General features: G+C 44.0%; 1 protein-coding gene across 2 annotated transcripts in view; it reads left to right on the top strand.

Annotated features, from left to right (window-relative positions):
* NFASC (neurofascin) overlaps positions 1–18162 on the top strand; it is a 1241670-nt gene that overhangs the window by 667850 nt on the left and 555658 nt on the right. For both annotated transcript variants that reach the window (XM_085627649.1, XM_085627634.1), the window contains exon 8: positions 3690–3812. In XM_085627649.1, coding sequence (XP_085483775.1) covers positions 3690–3812 — 123 coding nt within the window. The remainder of the gene's footprint in view (positions 1–3689; positions 3813–18162) is intronic.

Genomic DNA, 18162 nt, shown 5'->3' with positions numbered 1-18162 from the left:
TAAATGGTTGAATTCGATCTGCAGAGTGCAAGGAATAGATATGGTTCATAAAGAAACTTAGTGCAATTACTGAAGAGTGGAACAGAGCATTTAAAGTGGTGACTGTGAAGCAGGAACTGGAGGTGGGCGAGCAGTGACTGTGCTGCAGAATCTGATAGAGACTTCTACCCACAGATTCTTTACATTTGAATTTTCCCGGGCGTCATACTGGATTCGGAAGATTTTTCAGGAGTAGTACTCCTGCGCTCCTGTAAATGGCTTTTTTTGGCTTCACGTGTGTCTTCCACGCTGGAAGTGACGTCTGCCGCACCTATATAGATTCCACATAGGCTTGCTGACCTCAGCTAATATCTGTCTGAGCCAGCCAGCGCTGATCCAGAGAAGAGCTACCCCTCAGTCACTATTTGACTGAATTTTGACGTTTTGTTCAGTGTTTTTTTAATTTATCCTATTGGTGTGAGTTATATCATCTTTGAAAACCAGATTCAAGCCCTGCCAAGCCTGTCATCTGCTGATGTCGGTGACAGACCAGCACCTTGTCTGCCTGTGGTGGCTGGAGCGCAAACATAACCCATGGTGGCCTGGCGTGCGACTCTGCGTCACTCGAAGTCCCGTTTAAGAGGAAGTCCTAGGAGTGGTCATCCTCCCACTCCGAGTCCTCGAGACACTCTGGTAAGTTGAAGCTCAAGAAGAAGTCGAAGCGGTATTCGACTTCTCCTTGCCCGTCTACCAACAAGACAAGGGAGCATCGACATTTAAGTCCTTCCTCTGCAGTAGAGCCTGGGCTGGTGCCGACTCCTCGTCTCCAAACTTTCCTGGAGGCAGAGCGTTATGAGGAAGTCCCTAGCAAGCCAGTGGACTGGATACTTATCCAAATTCTGGTATGCTCTACTGTGGCTACTGACGAGGGAGCCTCATGTGCAATGGTGTTGCGGACGGTGGCTGAGGTCCTTGACTTGCAGTTGCCCTTGGTGGCAGTTAAGACTAACATCTTGACAGAGGTGCTGCAACCGGGAGTCTCCATATCTGAACCTCACTCCCGTTCAATAACGCCCTCACTGACATCCTTTTGGGGACTTGGTTCAAACCCGACACAGGGGCTCCTGTGAATGGGCCAATTGCCTGCCACCACCGTCTTGCTCCAGGGGACCCAAACTTCGTCACCCAACACCCTACCCCGGAGAGCATGCTGGGCCGTGCCTCAACATCCCATGGCGCATTCCCTACTTCCCCCCGGATAGGCAATCCAAGAGGCCGGACTCACTGGGGTAGAAGGTGTTTTCTTCCGCCAGCCTGGCATTGCGGTCTGTGAACCCCACATGCCCATTGGGCCATTATTCCCATACTCTGTGGGACATGGTTGCCCAGGTACTGCCACAGGTGCCGGAGGAGGCCTGGGTTGTACTCTCTAAGGATGTTGCCAGTGGGAATGGGAGAGACCAAGCAAAGTTCACTTTTTGCTGTGGACTTTACCCAAATGACTCACTAGGCAGAGCGGTTTTATCGATGGTGTCCCTGAGGCACCACGCCTGGTTGAGGACAACTGGCTTTTCAGGGGGTGTCCAGAAATCCCTTATGCACATGCCCTTTGATGACACCCATCTATTCTGAGACTAGGCGGATTTGGTGCTTGAGTGCTTCAAGATGTCTCGATGACTGGCTGTTGACGGCGGACTCGCCTCAGAATGTTGTCTCCCACCTCCACGGTGAACCTCTTGCACTCGCTCGGGTTCACTATCAACAGAACCTGAAACCGTCACCCCCAGGAGAACTTACCATATGTATTTTGCAGCATTTCCTAGGCTGGAGCTTTTGCTCCACTGCTGGGAATTGCACTGCTGTTTAAAGGCTGCTTGGATGGTTGCAGTTTCTGTGTATTCCATAATCTAGAGAGTCTGTAGGTGATTGTTATTTTTTTAAAAACATTTTGTGGCATGTAAAATGTTTAAAAGTAAGAAGTATTATTTTTTATTTTTTAGGAACAAAAAATATATCTTTAACCACTTATTATCACATTTTCACCTCAATAATGTAAAAAATAAAAACGATTGCAAAAGAAAGAATCACAGACAGTTTAATAAAACTTTATTAAATATTTTTAAATTATTCAATAAAAATCATCGCATTGTGTGTCACCAGTTATAGTTATCTCAAGTAACTATAATCTGTGCCCTTAGATAGCTTTAACTCTCATACTCATCATGCACTGCTGATTGCCCCATACATTACATAACTCATGACATCTTCTATGACAATCATTGTTTATTTATTTAAGTTATAGGTACCTTAGGGCACAAGTTTTAGTTACTTGAGATAACAATAAATGGCGAATTTCTGTAGTTTTAAAAGTTTTAAACATTACATTTTCACTTAACTATAATGTTACTTTAATGTAAATATACAATATAGGAAAGTTGAAAATACTCGTGGACATAAATATTACATGTCATGAACATATACATGCAACCTCTATTCAGTGGTATTAAAATTATTTTTTAATAATTTTTACAAATAAATTATACTAAAAACATATGATCCTCTATATTCAAATTTGCACTGTGATCTGGCATTAAAGATTCAAAAATCGATTCTTATATTGACACAATACCAAGTACATTTCGCACAGTGTCAATAATAGATGTCTTTGAAATAAAGTTGTTTACAATAGTTCAATTTGTATCAAGACATATACATAGTGAGAAAATAATCACTTCATTATATACAGAGGACATTCATTTCTGGCATGGCTCTTGGAAATGAGAGCCATGCCAGAAATGAATGTCCTCTGTATATAATGAAGTGATTATTTTCTCACTATGTATATGTCTTGATACAAATTGAACTATTGTAAACACCTTTATTTCAAAGACATCTATTATTGACACTGTGCGAACTGTACTTGATATTGTGTCAATATAAGAATCGATTTTTGAATCTTTATTGCCATATCACAGTGCAAATTTGAATATAGAGAATCATATGTTTTCTCTTCCCTTTTTAATGTGTACATTCAGTATAATGTATTTGTAAAAATTAATAAAAAATAATTTTGGTACCACTAAATAGAGGTTGCATGTATATGTTCATGACATGTAATATTTAGGTCCACGAGTATTTTTAACTTTCCTATATTGTGACATTTACATTCAAGTTATTTTCCCTGATTTAGGAATTTGTGTCAGGGGTACCCTTGTTCTTACATATAATGTTACTTTAACCTTTGTTTTTTTCAGGAAATCTATATATACATTTTTTATTTTTTTCAGTGAATATATTTATACACACACACTCTGTTTAATATTACAGGTTAAGAATCACTGGAGTAGAATATACATTGCACATGCCTTTCTGCAGAAGAAGCAATGAATGCACTGAAGGGCAGATTACTCATTGCAGGCACTTAAAGAGCAGAAAGAGTACTTCACACAGTCAAAGCAGAATACTTAATGCACACACCATTGGAGTACTTGTACACTGCTGAGCTGAAACTGTCAAGTTCACAACACAGGGCACGCACTATGAAAGGAGGAGTAAGCACACACCATTAGCAGAGTAATCACTTCATGCTTTCAGAACAGTGCACTGTGCAGCATCTTTGCATATGTTAAAAATATTAAAGGGTTAAGTTTAGAGCCAATGTCCTGCTCTAACATTGTCACTATTTGCATGCGTTTTTTATGTTTGTGCAGGCTCCCCTCTGTGGCCGAAGGAGAACCTGGACCCAGTGGTAGTGCAGGAAGGCTCCCCTTTGATCCTGCAGTGCAACCCCCCACCCGGGTTACCCCCACCACACATCTTCTGGATGAGCAGCTGTGAGTGATGGTATCTAGATCATTAAAAATAATAGTTTTCTTTAATAATTGATTGTCGGGGAGAATGTATTATTCTTGATTGGTTGAGAACAAGAAAGTTTAGCAGGAAACCATGTATCTTCTGCACAAATTAGCATAATATGTACAGGTCTCTCCACAGAGTAGTGGTGCCAAAGGCAGTGCAACACTGGCCCCTCGCTGGAAAATGCACTAATAGTAGCATATCTCTGGGATCTGAGATGACTAGAAGAAAATCTCCAGGTCTCTGCACAGGCCAGTGCAGCTTATAGCAGGGTGTAACCTTGGCATGCCATTAACAGATGCCTATCACTTGGGCTTGGAGCAGACCGGAAAGAAAACAACATGGTGTCTTCAGCTCTGCATAGACCAGTGCAGCTGTATAACAATATAGTCAATGCTCTCTGCAGAACACTACAACTTAAAGCAGGATTTTACCTTTACATGCCTCTATACAATGCAGGTAGATTAGAACATCACTGGGGCTCTGTGTAGCCCAGAATGGGAATATCATGGCACTTCCGGGGGTCTGTACACTCAAAGGCAGGTAAAGAACATTATTGTCACTGCTCTTAGTATAGGTGTGAAACCTATTGCATGATATGACCTGGGCTATCCACTGAACCGTGCAGTCTTAGTAGGTTATCATTGATTCTTTAAGGCAACCAGAATGTGAATAGTACAGCATCTCAAGGGCTATGAGCAGACATGTGCTACTAAAAAGGACATTATCTCTGCAGAACAGTGCAGCTTATGTTAGGATGCTACCTGGGCTGAAAAATGCAGCTGTAGTAGGATATCTTTAATGCTCTGAGCAGTTCAGGATCGGAATATTACTTATATCCAGGGCTCTGCACAGACTAATGCATCTAGAAAAGTATATTCTCTCGTAGGGGATTTCCATGTATAGTCATAAGCGTTGAATAGTCCTTCCCATCTGCGGGGACCCTGTAGCACTTTATCCATTATAAGTTCTTAAGTACTGAAGTTTGCCTTCTTTCGGGCAGGCCTTGAAAAGTCACTTAAAGTCATAATGCAGCTTAGGGTTAGGCTACAGTGGTCAGAGTTCTTCATCTTGGAATGGCAAAAGAAGAGATTGTAATAATATATGCTCTCAGTACATGAAATTATTGTAATGGTACAGAAAAATAACCTTCACAAACCCTTTTGCTATGAGAAACGGAGATGAAGAGGTACAGGACATGTAGCCCATAGGCTGCCATTATAAGTGAAGAAAAAAGTAGGCTGTCCCTCTAAGAGCAGGGAGACCATCAATATCCCATCATGCTCAGCTAGAGCCAGTTACCTCAATTATTTTTTCCGGCTACTTCTGACAGGACCCGTGGAGCATTGAACTCAATCTTTTTAGTTTTTTTAAATTTCTCCAATTTACATCTTCAAAGTTCAGTTTTTTGCTTCAATCAACGTTTTTTGCCTTTCTCTGTGGAGCAAAGTATTTTTCTGATAGTAAAAAGGCTTTTTTCCTATTTAAAATGCGATCTCTTTTCGACAAATGTCCTAGTTGTGGCAGAAAAAAAGCCAAAACAGACACACACGCGGTCTGTATTATTTGTCTACCATTCTCTCACCTTCCTGCCTCATGTGACATCTGCAAAACCTTCTTCAGACGTATCCTGCGTGACAGGCAGAAGAGAAGAGAGGAGAAAACAGCAAGTAGCCAGGTGGACCTCTGAGCAAGTGGGAGGTAAGTCCTCCACCATTGCTCTTCCCTCAACCTCCAGTGGACGCCGGAGGTCAGAGAGGTCTTCTTCAGGCAGAAGACATGGCGACAGCGTGGCGGTCGACGTCGAGAGGAGGTTACGGTGCCCGCGTGTTTGCCGTCATTGACTGGCTCGACGTCGCATTAACGTCGACTCTTGACGTCGATGCTTGACGTCGAGAGCCATTTCACACCGTCGGCTGACACCAAGACAAGTGTTGACGTCGAGGGATACCGAGTCTCCGTCGCCGAGAGGTAAAAGGCCGACGTCGACAGCTAAACGTCGACAACAAGATTGGCCAACGCAGAGAAGCCGGTCTTCATTAAGTAGTCTACGTCGACAGGGGTCGACGTTGAGTAGCAGATAGTGGTCGAAGGCCAGTCGACAATGGAGATCGGCGTCGAGGAGTTCATCAACATTGAAGAGACGAAAACCCTCCAAAAGAAGTAAAAAATCTACTCCTCATCGGAGTCTCATTCCAGAACTCCATCACTGGTTGAGATACCTGCATCTCCCATCCCAGTCTCTCCTCGACTGAACTCAGCGGCTCCAACAGCTCCAATACCTTCAGCGCTACTGGCTCCGCCTCCACTGCAAGTACCTCCGCTTCGGGTACTATCATAGCTACCAGCACCTGCCCTGCTTTCTCCTGTGGTACCTCCGGTCCCCATCACACCGGCACCTAGTAGATCACATTCAAGGACACGCCATCGTTCTCGCCACGGGCACTCATGCTCCTCCATGAGATCCCGCCATTCACGTCGCCGATCTTACCACAGGTCAAGAGCACACTTACAACACTATCGTCATAGATATATGTCTTCGTCTACCAGATGATACTCTCCTACATTGACAGACTATCCTCAACTGCGGTCCTCCCCAATTAATGATTTCAACACTTTTCAAGAGGTACTGGTTCGATGCGCATTGAAATTGAACATACCTTTGGCGATCCCTACTCCATCGACTCTTCAATAACGCACAGCCTCTAGACAGTTACTTCCACTAGTACCAGATCTTCTGGAGACAGCCATGGAATTGTTCCTTACGCCTGCTGCGGCAAAATCAGCACCATCAAGGCTCCAAAAGAAATACCGACCATTAGAACAGGATCCGTTGTTCTTACATGCCGATACTCCTCCCGACTCAGTGGTGATTTTAGCGGCACGAAAGTCCCACGCCACCTTACCATCTGCTACTTCTCCCCCGATAAGGAGAGCAAAAAGGTGGACTCGTCAGGACGCAAGATTTGCAGCATGGCTTCTACATCCATGAAAGCAGCCAGTGTCCCAGCCTTCCTACGAAGGTTCGACTGTGCCTTGTGGGATTCCAGTCTATACTTTGCTGCGGTTCATCTCCCAAAAGAGCACAAGGAAGATTTTCGAGAAATCGTCCAAGAGGGAGCTATCGTCTCACATGAAGTCATTAGCGTGGCAGCAGATGCCTCGATTCTCGCCGCTCACAGTTACTGCCACGGGATCTCTTTACATCAACAAGCATGGCTGCGATAGACATCTCTGAAGCCAGATGCCCAGTTACGCCTGTAAAATTGACCTTTTTCCGGTTCCACCCTGTTCGGCTTGCACGCCGACGAAATGCCGAGAATGAAGACGGAAGTGGATGCCTTAAAGGGAGTGGGATTAGAAAAATATAAGGAACAGCGGCACTCATTCTGCCCTTACTACCGGCGTTTTCCCTCACAGAAGGGTTCAAACCCCTCAATGGCAGTCCGGCAGATCGCAACAATATAAGCGATCTTACCAGTCACAGCACAAGACACACAGGGGACGAAACTCCCAACAAGCTAACCAAGGAGGACGACAACCCGCTACAGCAAAACCCTGAATCGTCTCTTCCCTCTCTCCTGTTACCCACTCCGGTAGGGGGTAGCATTGCAAATTATCTTGCAGAGTGGCAGTGCATAACAGACGCCTGGGTCTTGAATACACTCTGTGCCACAAAAAGCGGTAGAACCAGTCCCTCCAAACTGTGGAAATCGAAAATAATTGCTGTTGGCATGAGCTGAAGCCATCTTGTTTGCAGCATCCATTTTGTTAGCCTTGTGATTCTGCCGTCTCCACTGTTGCCTGCTTTTCTATTCTGCTTGAGTCATCAACCTTAGTTAACTCCTTCTGTACTGAGCCAGAGCAATTTTTGAGCTCAGAAAGGCCTGTAGCTGCTAGAATGCCCCTGTGTGAGAATGTAACTGTCTATCACATCCTACTGATGTAAGCAGTTCTGTTTCCCCTCCCACTTTGCTGACTAAGTGATATTCATCTGCCCATGTTTGTCAGGATCTATTCCTGTGCAGGCCTGTACCTTCTATTTGTAACTACATGCTTACTCTGCAACAAACTGTGTATAAAAGGCCCATAGTTTCTGTATTCCATGTATTACCTCCTACAGCGCCCGAGGGTGTTGTATTGATGTAGTCCCACTCATGAGTGATTAATAAACTTGTTATGTTGAATTCCAGCTTCAGTGCCAATCTCTTCGTTGTTAGTCTAAGGACCCGTGGACAAACTTAAGGGTGAGCCCTGCATCGGTGTGCCCCTGAAAAGGCACATTTCCACAAAACCAATGAGGTGAAGGTATCTACTCCAGATACTTCCTAGTGCAAAAGAAAGGCAGACAAGAGTTCAGACTTATTCTCGATCTTTTCAGCTTAAACAAGTGGATCCAGAAGGAAAAATTCAGGATGCTGGCTTTCATCAAATTTACCCCCAACTTCAGCAGGGAGACTGGCTCTGTTCAATAGATCTTCAAGACGCTTATTTTCTAATCCCTATCGCAAAGACCCATCGGAAATTCCTCAGGTTCGTCTTGGGACAGAACGACTACCATTTTGCAGTTCTACCATTCGGCCTCGAGTCAGCGCCCAGGACCTTTTCCAAATGCATGGCGGGTGGTGACAGCACAACTTTGGAAACACAAAATCTTTGTACATTCCTATCTGGATGATTGGCTGATCAAGGCATCCACCTTCACAGAAGCCTAGGAACATTTCCTATAGATTGCACATCTGCTTCATTGATTCATCAATTGGGTCTGCATGCCAATGTTCAAAAGTCCACGTAATCTCCGGTTCAGATACTACATTAATTAGGAGCTACCACAACACTTTACAGGAAAAGGTGTTTCCTTCGGAGGAACAACGGTTATCCATGCTCCAAAAAAGTCTCAATCTGCAGCGGATAACCCGTCCATCAGTACGCATAGTCTCCTCGCTCCTCGGCTCTGACCCCCAATGCTCGCCTCCACATGCGCCCTGTCCAAGAGTGCTTGGAGGACCAGTGGAATCAGTTCTCAGGGAACTGGGAGGACAAGATCACCCTTTCAACTCACGCTGTATCATCTCTCCAGTGGTTGTGTTCCCAGAAAAATCTCATGAGGGGAATCCCTTTTCACAATCCGCCACCAACACAGACCATGGTCATGGATGTCTCACTGCTCGGGTGGGAAGCCCACATGGATCACTTACCGATACAAGGAATGTAGAAGCTGAAATAGAAATAATAAGGAATAATACAAATAACACAAGTCTCTGTCAGCACAACTGGTAGCAAGATTTATTTGGGAACAACAAATAAAGCAAAAGTACGTGCAGCACGGAGGCAGACAATAAAGATACTGAATGCCCAAAGATGTGACATTGGTGATATCTTTTATAAGCCAAAACCACAAAGGATACGGCATCATCACATACGTAGCACAAATTAAGCATAGTTCATTTGACCAATTTGCAAGGGCCTAGATAGTTATATACCATTTAAGGTCCGAAAAGTACTGTTGCCGCCTGCGTGACCTAGGTCTGCTTCTGGGACTTTCCACTGTAATGTAAGATATAGGTCTGGTGCTTTTCCAGTTAATAGTTGCAACATAATAGAAAGGACCAGACATATTACAAAATGTGCTATGCTGAAATGTCTGTGTCTACATGAGCATCTCTCCCTGTCACGTATTATTCTTGATCGAACCTTGTGTTACAAAAGCTGTGTCTCTGAAGCGAATGGTAAAGTACGGGCATTTTGTGCACTGCTTTTCATGTCAACTTAGCAGGGCCTAGAAGCTTACAGCATTTGGTATCATACAAGAAAGATGGCTTCTACATTGCCCCATCTGATACCAAATCACTTTCTTCTAACCCCTCACCTCCCTGCCGGCCATTGATGAACAGTATTTCAATTGTTTTTGCAAATATTATTATCAGTGCAGTCACTATTATCCATGGGACTGGTGCCAATATGGCTCCTAATACTGATGGCCACGTTCTGTCCGTTCTTCTTTGTACTTGGCATTGTTCCTTTCTTTCACTTGTTTAGTTAATGTCTCTGATAAGACCACATCTCTTCTATTGCATAAATCACGCAATCCAAAATGTCAAGTCAAATGTCCGCTATTTCTTGTGCTGTTGTTTGATGTCCAAAAGTGGGGAACGAGATGGCTTGCAAGATCATGTCTCTTAACACACTCAATAGTTGAGTATTTGGCACAGTTAGTTCCAGCACACTATTTAATTTTATTCCAGGACACAATAACCTCATATGAATTATTAGTTGTTACTCTTCTACCCTCACTTGTATAGATCTAAGCCTTCCAGATCTTGTTGCTGGCATTTGTCGTAATTGGGGTCTACTTAGGTAGTTGCATACCCTTAACCAAGTGTTCAATTCTGCTCTTTGATGTTCCAAAGCCTTGTCCTTAATATCTAACTAGCGGGTGATGCACCTCCTAGGGGTTTATTGGTGCAGACACCAGTCAACCATTTAGAAGAAAACGTTGGTGCCTTGATGGTGTACTGTCAGAGGTTACTAGCACATGACAGTTGGCACTCCCTTGGAAAGTAGCTGGTACAGACGTCTTTGGAGTGATGATACCCAGGGACCTGTGTTTGTTGTGCGCAGTACGTTACTGCCTCTCGTGTCTTCCGTCGTCCGTTGGAGGCCTAGCCTGCCCCGAGCAGGTGTCTGCCTCTTACCTTCCGTTGGCCTTGTCTTGCGTGGTGGATCGGAGGTTGTACCTGCGAGGTGCCTCAGATCTCGCTTGTGGGGCTGGTCGAGCTCATTCTCTGCTGTCTGGTGCGTCTGCTTTCTTGGTGTGGGAGCTGTGGATCCAGGATGTCAGCCCTTGGCACTTCACTGCTGTTGCTATGCTGAGGATGATCTGGTGAGGTCCCTTCCACCTTGGCTGGAAGCAGTGCCGTCGGGTGTGGACCTTTACCCAGATCCAATCACCAGGCTGCAGGTCATGTGGCGGTGGAGATGTTGCCTCTGGAAGAGCCTGCAGTACCTGGTGGTGAAGATAACGTAAGGTCTCTGTTAATTTCTTGCAACAACATAAAAGCAGGTAGTCTGTTATTGATAGTGGGGCTGTGGACATGTGGCCTGCAATGTTCATGGGGTGGCCAAATACTATTTCTTGGGCTGGGCTTTGTTACCCTATCTGGCGTGCTCCTCATTGCCAGCAGGGCTAGTGTTAGTGCACCTACCCATGAAAGTTCAGTTGATGCACACATTTTCCCAATTTTATTTTTCAACACCCCGTTCTTCCTTTCCACCTTTCCACCGCACCCGCAGAAGGAGTGTGATAGGCGCAGTGTAACTTCTGTGTGATCCCAAGTCCCTTACATATTCCCCCTATGACGTGGGAAATGAATGCTGGCCCATTGTCGGAGCTCAGAAGGGCTGGTATTCCAAAGCGTGAGATAAGTTCCTGTAGGAGGCATTTGGCAACCGTATGTGCATCACAGTTCTTTGTTGGGTATGCTTCGGTTCACTTACTGAACATGCACACAATTACCAACACATGTTTGTACTTGTGGGCGGGGGGCATGTCTATGAAGTCCATCTGGAGGCTTTCGAATGGTCCGTGGGGAGGAGGGAAATGACCAGGTGCAGTTGGTGTGCCCTTCCCAGTATTATATTGAGCACAAACAGTGCATTGCCTGCAAAGTCTTTCTGCTATTTGGCGGAACTCGGAGTTGTACCAACATTGGGAAAACAGTCTGATCATGCCATCTCGGCCAACATGTGAGAGATCATGAAAAAGGCATGTGATGGAAGGAAGCATTGCTGAAGGCAGGCATATCTTCCCATTGGGCCCTGTCCATAACCCCTCCTTTGTTTGCACATTTCCTCCTTTGACCCATTCCTCTTTTTCATCCCCCTCTACCTTCCTTTTAATATAAATTAGGTCAGAGTATAATGAGTCACTGTTATCTTTAGTGTTCTTCTCACTGCTTGTTATTTGTACCATTGCTAACTGGCAGCCTGTCAGTGCTATTCTCCTTTCTTCCCCATCAATAAATGCTATGCCCTTTAATACATATTCGTTTGATGATGTGTGCGCTGCACATTGTATTATAGCCACTTTTGTTGGTCTTAGTAATGCTTGGAGCAGGCCACTTATCAACTGTGCATGTTATATTTGTTGGCCTGTGGGTGTGAGGAATCCCCTCATGGAGAGAGAGGGAAAGAGACAACATTTTGATAAACACAGAAGGTCACTGTTAATGCCAGACCTAATTAGGGGCCGAGTAATGAAATAAAGTGCACCCACGTCCTTTCATTAAGTGCAGATATACAACTGTTGTTAATGCACAAAACTTTACAGAAGAAGGGCAAGAAATAGTACTCCTAGAAAATATTTGTGAACTGCATTTAAGCATGAGCAAATATGCAGGTGTAGATCTACTCATGCGAAAATCTGAGTTTTTGCAAGCTCACTTTTCCTCCATCCACTTTGAGCCAACCTTGGAAGAAGTATTATGTCTGCCATTTTCAGGAGTAAAAATCCAACCTGTCTCAGCATTCTTACCATTACCTTCATCCCCTGTATGTAGATCTATGGAACGTGGCAGCATAAGGTAATAGTTAGTATTCAAACCCTACTATGGAAGGAGCCCTGGCATAATAAGAAATGCTATTTTAGAGATCTTATATAATGATATTGCTGCCATAATTTGTCGCCGCATTGCATGGCACAAAAGGGACAAGTGGTTTTTGTCACAGGACACCTATTCACTAACACCCCTAAAGACTGCACCTGTACATTAAAAGACATATTAAATTTGTACACATTGTATCCTTAAAACATCATAATACGAAGCACAGTTATTCAATGCGCACTATCCTTCTGCATTGGCATATACTCATTACTAAAGAACAATAAATAAACATAATATCACTACTCTTTGTCCAATCCTTTGTAGTCCCTGGCGAATGCACTGCTTTCAAAAGCATTTTAGCGCATTCCCCTTACAGTATAAATTGTTATATATCCTGCAACTCTGAAGAACCTAGAAATGAAAAACATTAATATACATACACAATATTTCTTTTAGATGCATACATAACATAGTACTTCTCCTTGCTCCATTCAATTTAGGCAAAACCCTTTAAGAGCGCAATATACCTAGTATATGTGCTTGTGAGGATGGTGACGTTATATGTTAGGCTGCCGTCTGTGGAGTGAGAAATGGGAAAAACAAGCCAGCTACCTAACATGACCTAATTGTGTTATCCTGGGCATTTCATTTTTATCTTAGCAATTTACATCTTTTTTAATAATGGGAACCCAGGCCACCCAGATCATTCATCTTTTAGCTCAATAGCTAATATTTTCAAATGCACACTTCGAAAAACCAGCACTTGAAACAGGGACAATACCTATAAATGCACGGAAATAACCTGATAACTGCCAAGAGGGTCCTCTGTTCCCCCTGCTTTTTAATTAAGTAGCCTTTTCGCAATGTAATGGAATCTTTTGTCCTTTAAAATAGCAAATGTCTCCTCTTGTAAATCACTCTGGGAGATTGGGTGGGGGACCTGTGGATAGCATCACTCTGGCCCTCACAATGTCAATTAACAAGACACCAAACAGACACGTACGGCACACATCTTTTCTCTGACGTTCTTGCATCTGAAAATGTTGAACCAAAACTTATTAAAGAGCATATACACAAAATAACATTTCCCTTCATCAATCTTTAAATGAACCTTAAACAATAATAATTTCTAACAGTTATTCAATCCTATTTTGGTAATATACCTTTAAGAATTGGCATTTCCTTCCATTCTCCGCTGCGAAGAATACATTTTTTTTTTTAACCAGTTCTGTTAATACCCACAGAAAACTGTTGTAGTGTGTGGTGTAGTCTTTTGGCGCAATGCCCAGAATCGGTGGCCAGCCCACGATCGTTATTTCAAAGCCAGTCCAAAAGAGTTTTCTTTAACCCCTTAATGTATCATATATTCAAAGGCCGTGCTGGCCATTTCTCAGCAACTATTGCTTTATTTTATTTTTTTCTCACTTTCTACTCTATAAAATTATCAGGCGTTTCCTTCCACCTATTTGTCTCCCTTCCTGTCTCATTAGTTCTATGTACCCTCTTCTTTGTTCTACACATAATTTCAGAAAGTCGTTGGTAAAGGACATGAGATCTGCCCTGGACCATGAGACATGTATAAATGCTACTTCATTATCCTTTTCCCCAGGTGGAGGGGGCACATTTCACAGGGGCATTATCAATGTGGTGCGTTGTGGGCACTTGGAAAGAAATCAGGGAACGTAAATCTGACAACATCGCAACTATAATATGGAGAGAGGGGGGCTGTTCCCGTATTCTGTGTTTGTCTTAGGGCCATAGCTTTCTGCTTAGAAGCACAGTGGGCCTCAGGACCTTAGCCCATTAAGACGCGGTATTGTATTTTATTTTACTGTGCATAATTTGAACAGCTTATTTTTCTTTCTGCAGAACTTGAAAGGTGCATAGGCTGCGTCCTGTCCCATAGTTTCAAGAGAAGCAGTATTTTGAAACATCCTGTCAAAAGTTCTATTTGGTTAACTTCCCCATTTATGAGTTTGTGCACGAGAAATTTGCAAAAGGTCTGCTCATCATGGGACAGCTCGGTGGGTTGTGCACCTGTGGTAGAGAATACCAGTGCATACATATGTGTTCGGCACGGGCAGTTGTATCCATTCCAAAAACACATTTACTTTGGACTGTAAGGGTAAACACACTTCAGCGCACCCCCCACTTCCTCACAGAGGAGAAGCGTTCTTACACATGTACATCAATCTAACTGAAGGGATGTCTATCAACCCCTTACTGATGATAGAGTGGGCCTGCCCAAAATTTGTTGTGCAAGCTCAGGGTCCAAGAGCTCTGTTGCTAGAGTAGTACAAAACAAACCCATAGTTAATCAAAGACCGCATATCAAAAATAAAAGCACTTCAAATAAATGCATACAATACAACAACAGATCTTCAAATTAATGCATATAATGCAATACCAACACCAACACCCTCCTTTTTGTGAGTAGGTGGACACCTATTCACATCTGGAGACCACCCTCGGTGTCCAGCAGGAGGCAGTGCACCAGAGCCAACTCAACTCTGGCCACAACTTCCCAAAAACTAGTCCCACACCGTAATCTTCCATTCCCTTCCTTCCGGGAGAATAATCACAGTCACAAGAAAGACATTGCAATCTAAACGACACACAATATGCAGTCCTATGTCATAATTGCATTCCCCATTTTCAATAGATGGAAACAGCAATGCAGTTGTGTTACCTGAAAGGAACTCGTACCCCAATTATAGCTCTTAGGAAGTGTATGTGGGAAGGAGTAATCTGTCCCTCTTGCAGTAGACAAACTTACAGGCACACTTCGGTACAGTGACACAGAAGGTAGTCAGCAGACTATTTCTGGCTGCTCATTCCTGAGGTGTGGGGATATGGATAACAGATAATACAAATTGATAACAGATACTAATCAGTCAGTGATCAAACAGCCAGCTGCGCATTGTTAAAATGAAGCAGAGCAAGCGCCCATTATCAGACAACGTGACATGAAATGACATTTGCTACAAGTTCACCGAAAATATTCATAGATAGGAAGAAAAGAGACAGAGGTAGAGTAAGATATTTCGTCCCCTCCCTTTCTCTCCGGGCCACGCACACCCACAGAGGTGCTGCGGAACGAAATTTTTAGAATCACATAAAAGGTGAGACAAAAACAGGTGAACTCTGCACTTACACAGGCACACACATATAACACAAATTGCCGGGGTCTATCCCTAGTTGGTGCGGATCTACACAAGCACCTGTTATCTAATTCCAAAAGAGTGTGAGTGTAATGAGTGTCATCATAAGGAGAGCTGGAACCCGACATATCATAAATAGCAGTGCACAGACGTAGGGTAATGTGAAATATAGAAACAATGTGAAAGTGTCTATTTGAGCAGTCAAGAAATATTATTGTATGAAAATGGCAACAGAAATCGTCCTTGTGTCCAAGTCAGATCAGTCAAAAATGTAGATGTACAGTCAAATTTCGATAACTGACGAACATAGGTATCGAAAACAAAAATCATTAAGCTCAAGAAACTTACTAATGCAAATCAAGGAAACAATAAATCACGTATTCCATCACTGTTTGAAACAAGGCGTTCACCCCCCTTCCTATTCTCAGCATCCGACACCTTCCACCCCTGGAGCCAGTGAGTGTCGCAGGCAAGACAGGGAACGGCAGAATTTCACCCTCCATGAAACATCAGTAGTCTTGTGCTTCCTATTTTCAGGGAGTAACTGCGTAGTCAAGGAAAAAAGGCGAATATTTGCCCTCACCGAACCCCAGTGGTGAAGGTGACAGTGCAGTAAGTATAATCCCAGTACAAAGCACATCAACAAGTAGTGAGGTGAACCCTGAATCATAGACAGCGATAGAATACCAGGGGAGCATCTGCAGTTGCAACCCCTCACGACGCTGGGTGTGCTCAAACAGAGACAGCACCCATGGGCCCACTTCCGAGAATTCCCACCGAATCCTCCTGACCCTGCTCTCACTGAGCAGGGTCCCTGGACCTATTAGTCTGGTTGGAGCGCCACTGGCTGCCTAGAAACAGAAACGTAACCCTAATCTAAATACTGAATGAAGCACCATATCCAAACAGTTCACACCTATGACTAATATGTAAATCCGGAGGGGATGCTAATCACCAACCCTCCACCAGTCCCTCCAACCAAGGTCCCAAAGGAGCTCGTCAGCTCAATCTTGAACTACGCGTAACCGCTGCACCTAAACCGCGTGCAGCCACAGGGGTGCTTTCACCGCAACCACCTGCAAATGGGGAGCGAACCTGCCACAACTCTAAAACGAGGGGCTACCTGCTACAACCCAACCAGGAGGATATAAACCCTCAACATGTACTCACCTAGTGATCACTGATCCGTCAAAGCGTACCGACCTCAGTTGTCACCAGGGGACCAGGGGCCAATTGTCCTCCACCCCCATAGACCAGAGACTCTCTGCAGGCAAGACAAAGGGGTTGCAGAAGCACGCCCTCCTTGGTCCTAGTTACAGCCAAGCGCTGCGTAGCACCAGGGAGTGACTGCGTGCATGGAATCGAGCAGAAGGACACCATCGCCGGTCTGGAGGGGTGGAGATGAGGACCAGGAACTACAAAGGAGATCAAAATGCACATTAAAAGACAGCTGATAGTCGGCAGCAGTGTCAGATGACAAAACGCAGAAAGAGCTCCGAAGCAGAAACAGAGTCAGTGCGCCGATCAAACGTTAAGAGGAAGCAAAGGAAATGTCACAAGCAGAATGGCGACACAGTGGAAATTTTCCGTGATAGAAAAAGGAGAACAAAGAAAGTAATGAGGACTGCCAGTATGACAGCCAAGAAGTACTTCGGTAAACAACCAATGGAGCTATCCCCGAGACAGGCACACTGGCCAAAGAAACACTGGCTTCGGCATGAGAAGAGTACCAAGAGAAAAGGAGACAGGAGGAGAGCGCTTAGAATCCAGTAAAAATAGTGCTATACAAATGTGCTGAGAGAGAAAGAGCAGGAGCCAAAGACATGACACAAGCAACTAACGGTTAAACACTGGTGTCGTCCTCCAACAGCCAGAGAGCGGAGATAGAGAAGACAAATTGAAATGTCACCACCTCAGGTCTCCGAGCTCCCGAGGAGTTGGAGTCCAGCAGCCGGTGGCCGTCGAAGCCGGTCAGATGTTTTGGGGCTGCATTCTCCACCAAATGTAGAAGCTGAAATAGAAATAATAAGGAATAATACAAATAACACAAGTCTCTGTCAGCACAACTGGTAGCAAGATTTATTTGGGAACAACAAATAAAGCAAAAGTACGTGCAGCACGGAGGCAGACAATAAAGATACTGAATGCCCAAAGATGTGACATTGGTGATATCTTTTATAAGCCAAAACCACAAAGGATACAGCATCATCACATACGTAGCACAAATTAAGCATAGTTCATTTGACCAATTTGCAAGGGCCTAGATAGTTATATACCATTTAAGGTCCGAAAAGTACTGTTGCCGCCTGCGTGACCTAGGTCTGCTTCTGGGACTTTCCACTGTAATGTAAGATATAGGTCTGGTGCTTTTCCAGTTAATAGTTGCAACATAATAGAAAGGACCAGACATATTACAAAATGTGCTATGCTGAAATGTCTGTCTACATGAGCATCTCTCCCTGTCACGTATTATTCTTGATCGAACCTTGTGTTACAAAAGCTGTGTCTCTGAAGCGAATGGTAAAGTACGGGCATTTTGTGCACTGCTTTTCATGTCAACTTAG

Source organism: Triturus cristatus, chromosome 1_1 (genome assembly GCF_964204655.1).
Source record: "Triturus cristatus chromosome 1_1, aTriCri1.1, whole genome shotgun sequence".
In the NCBI taxonomy this organism is placed as follows: domain Eukaryota; kingdom Metazoa; phylum Chordata; class Amphibia; order Caudata; family Salamandridae; genus Triturus; species Triturus cristatus.
Note: the sequence above shows the minus strand (reverse complement) of the source record. Positions and strands in the feature narration are given on the sequence as shown.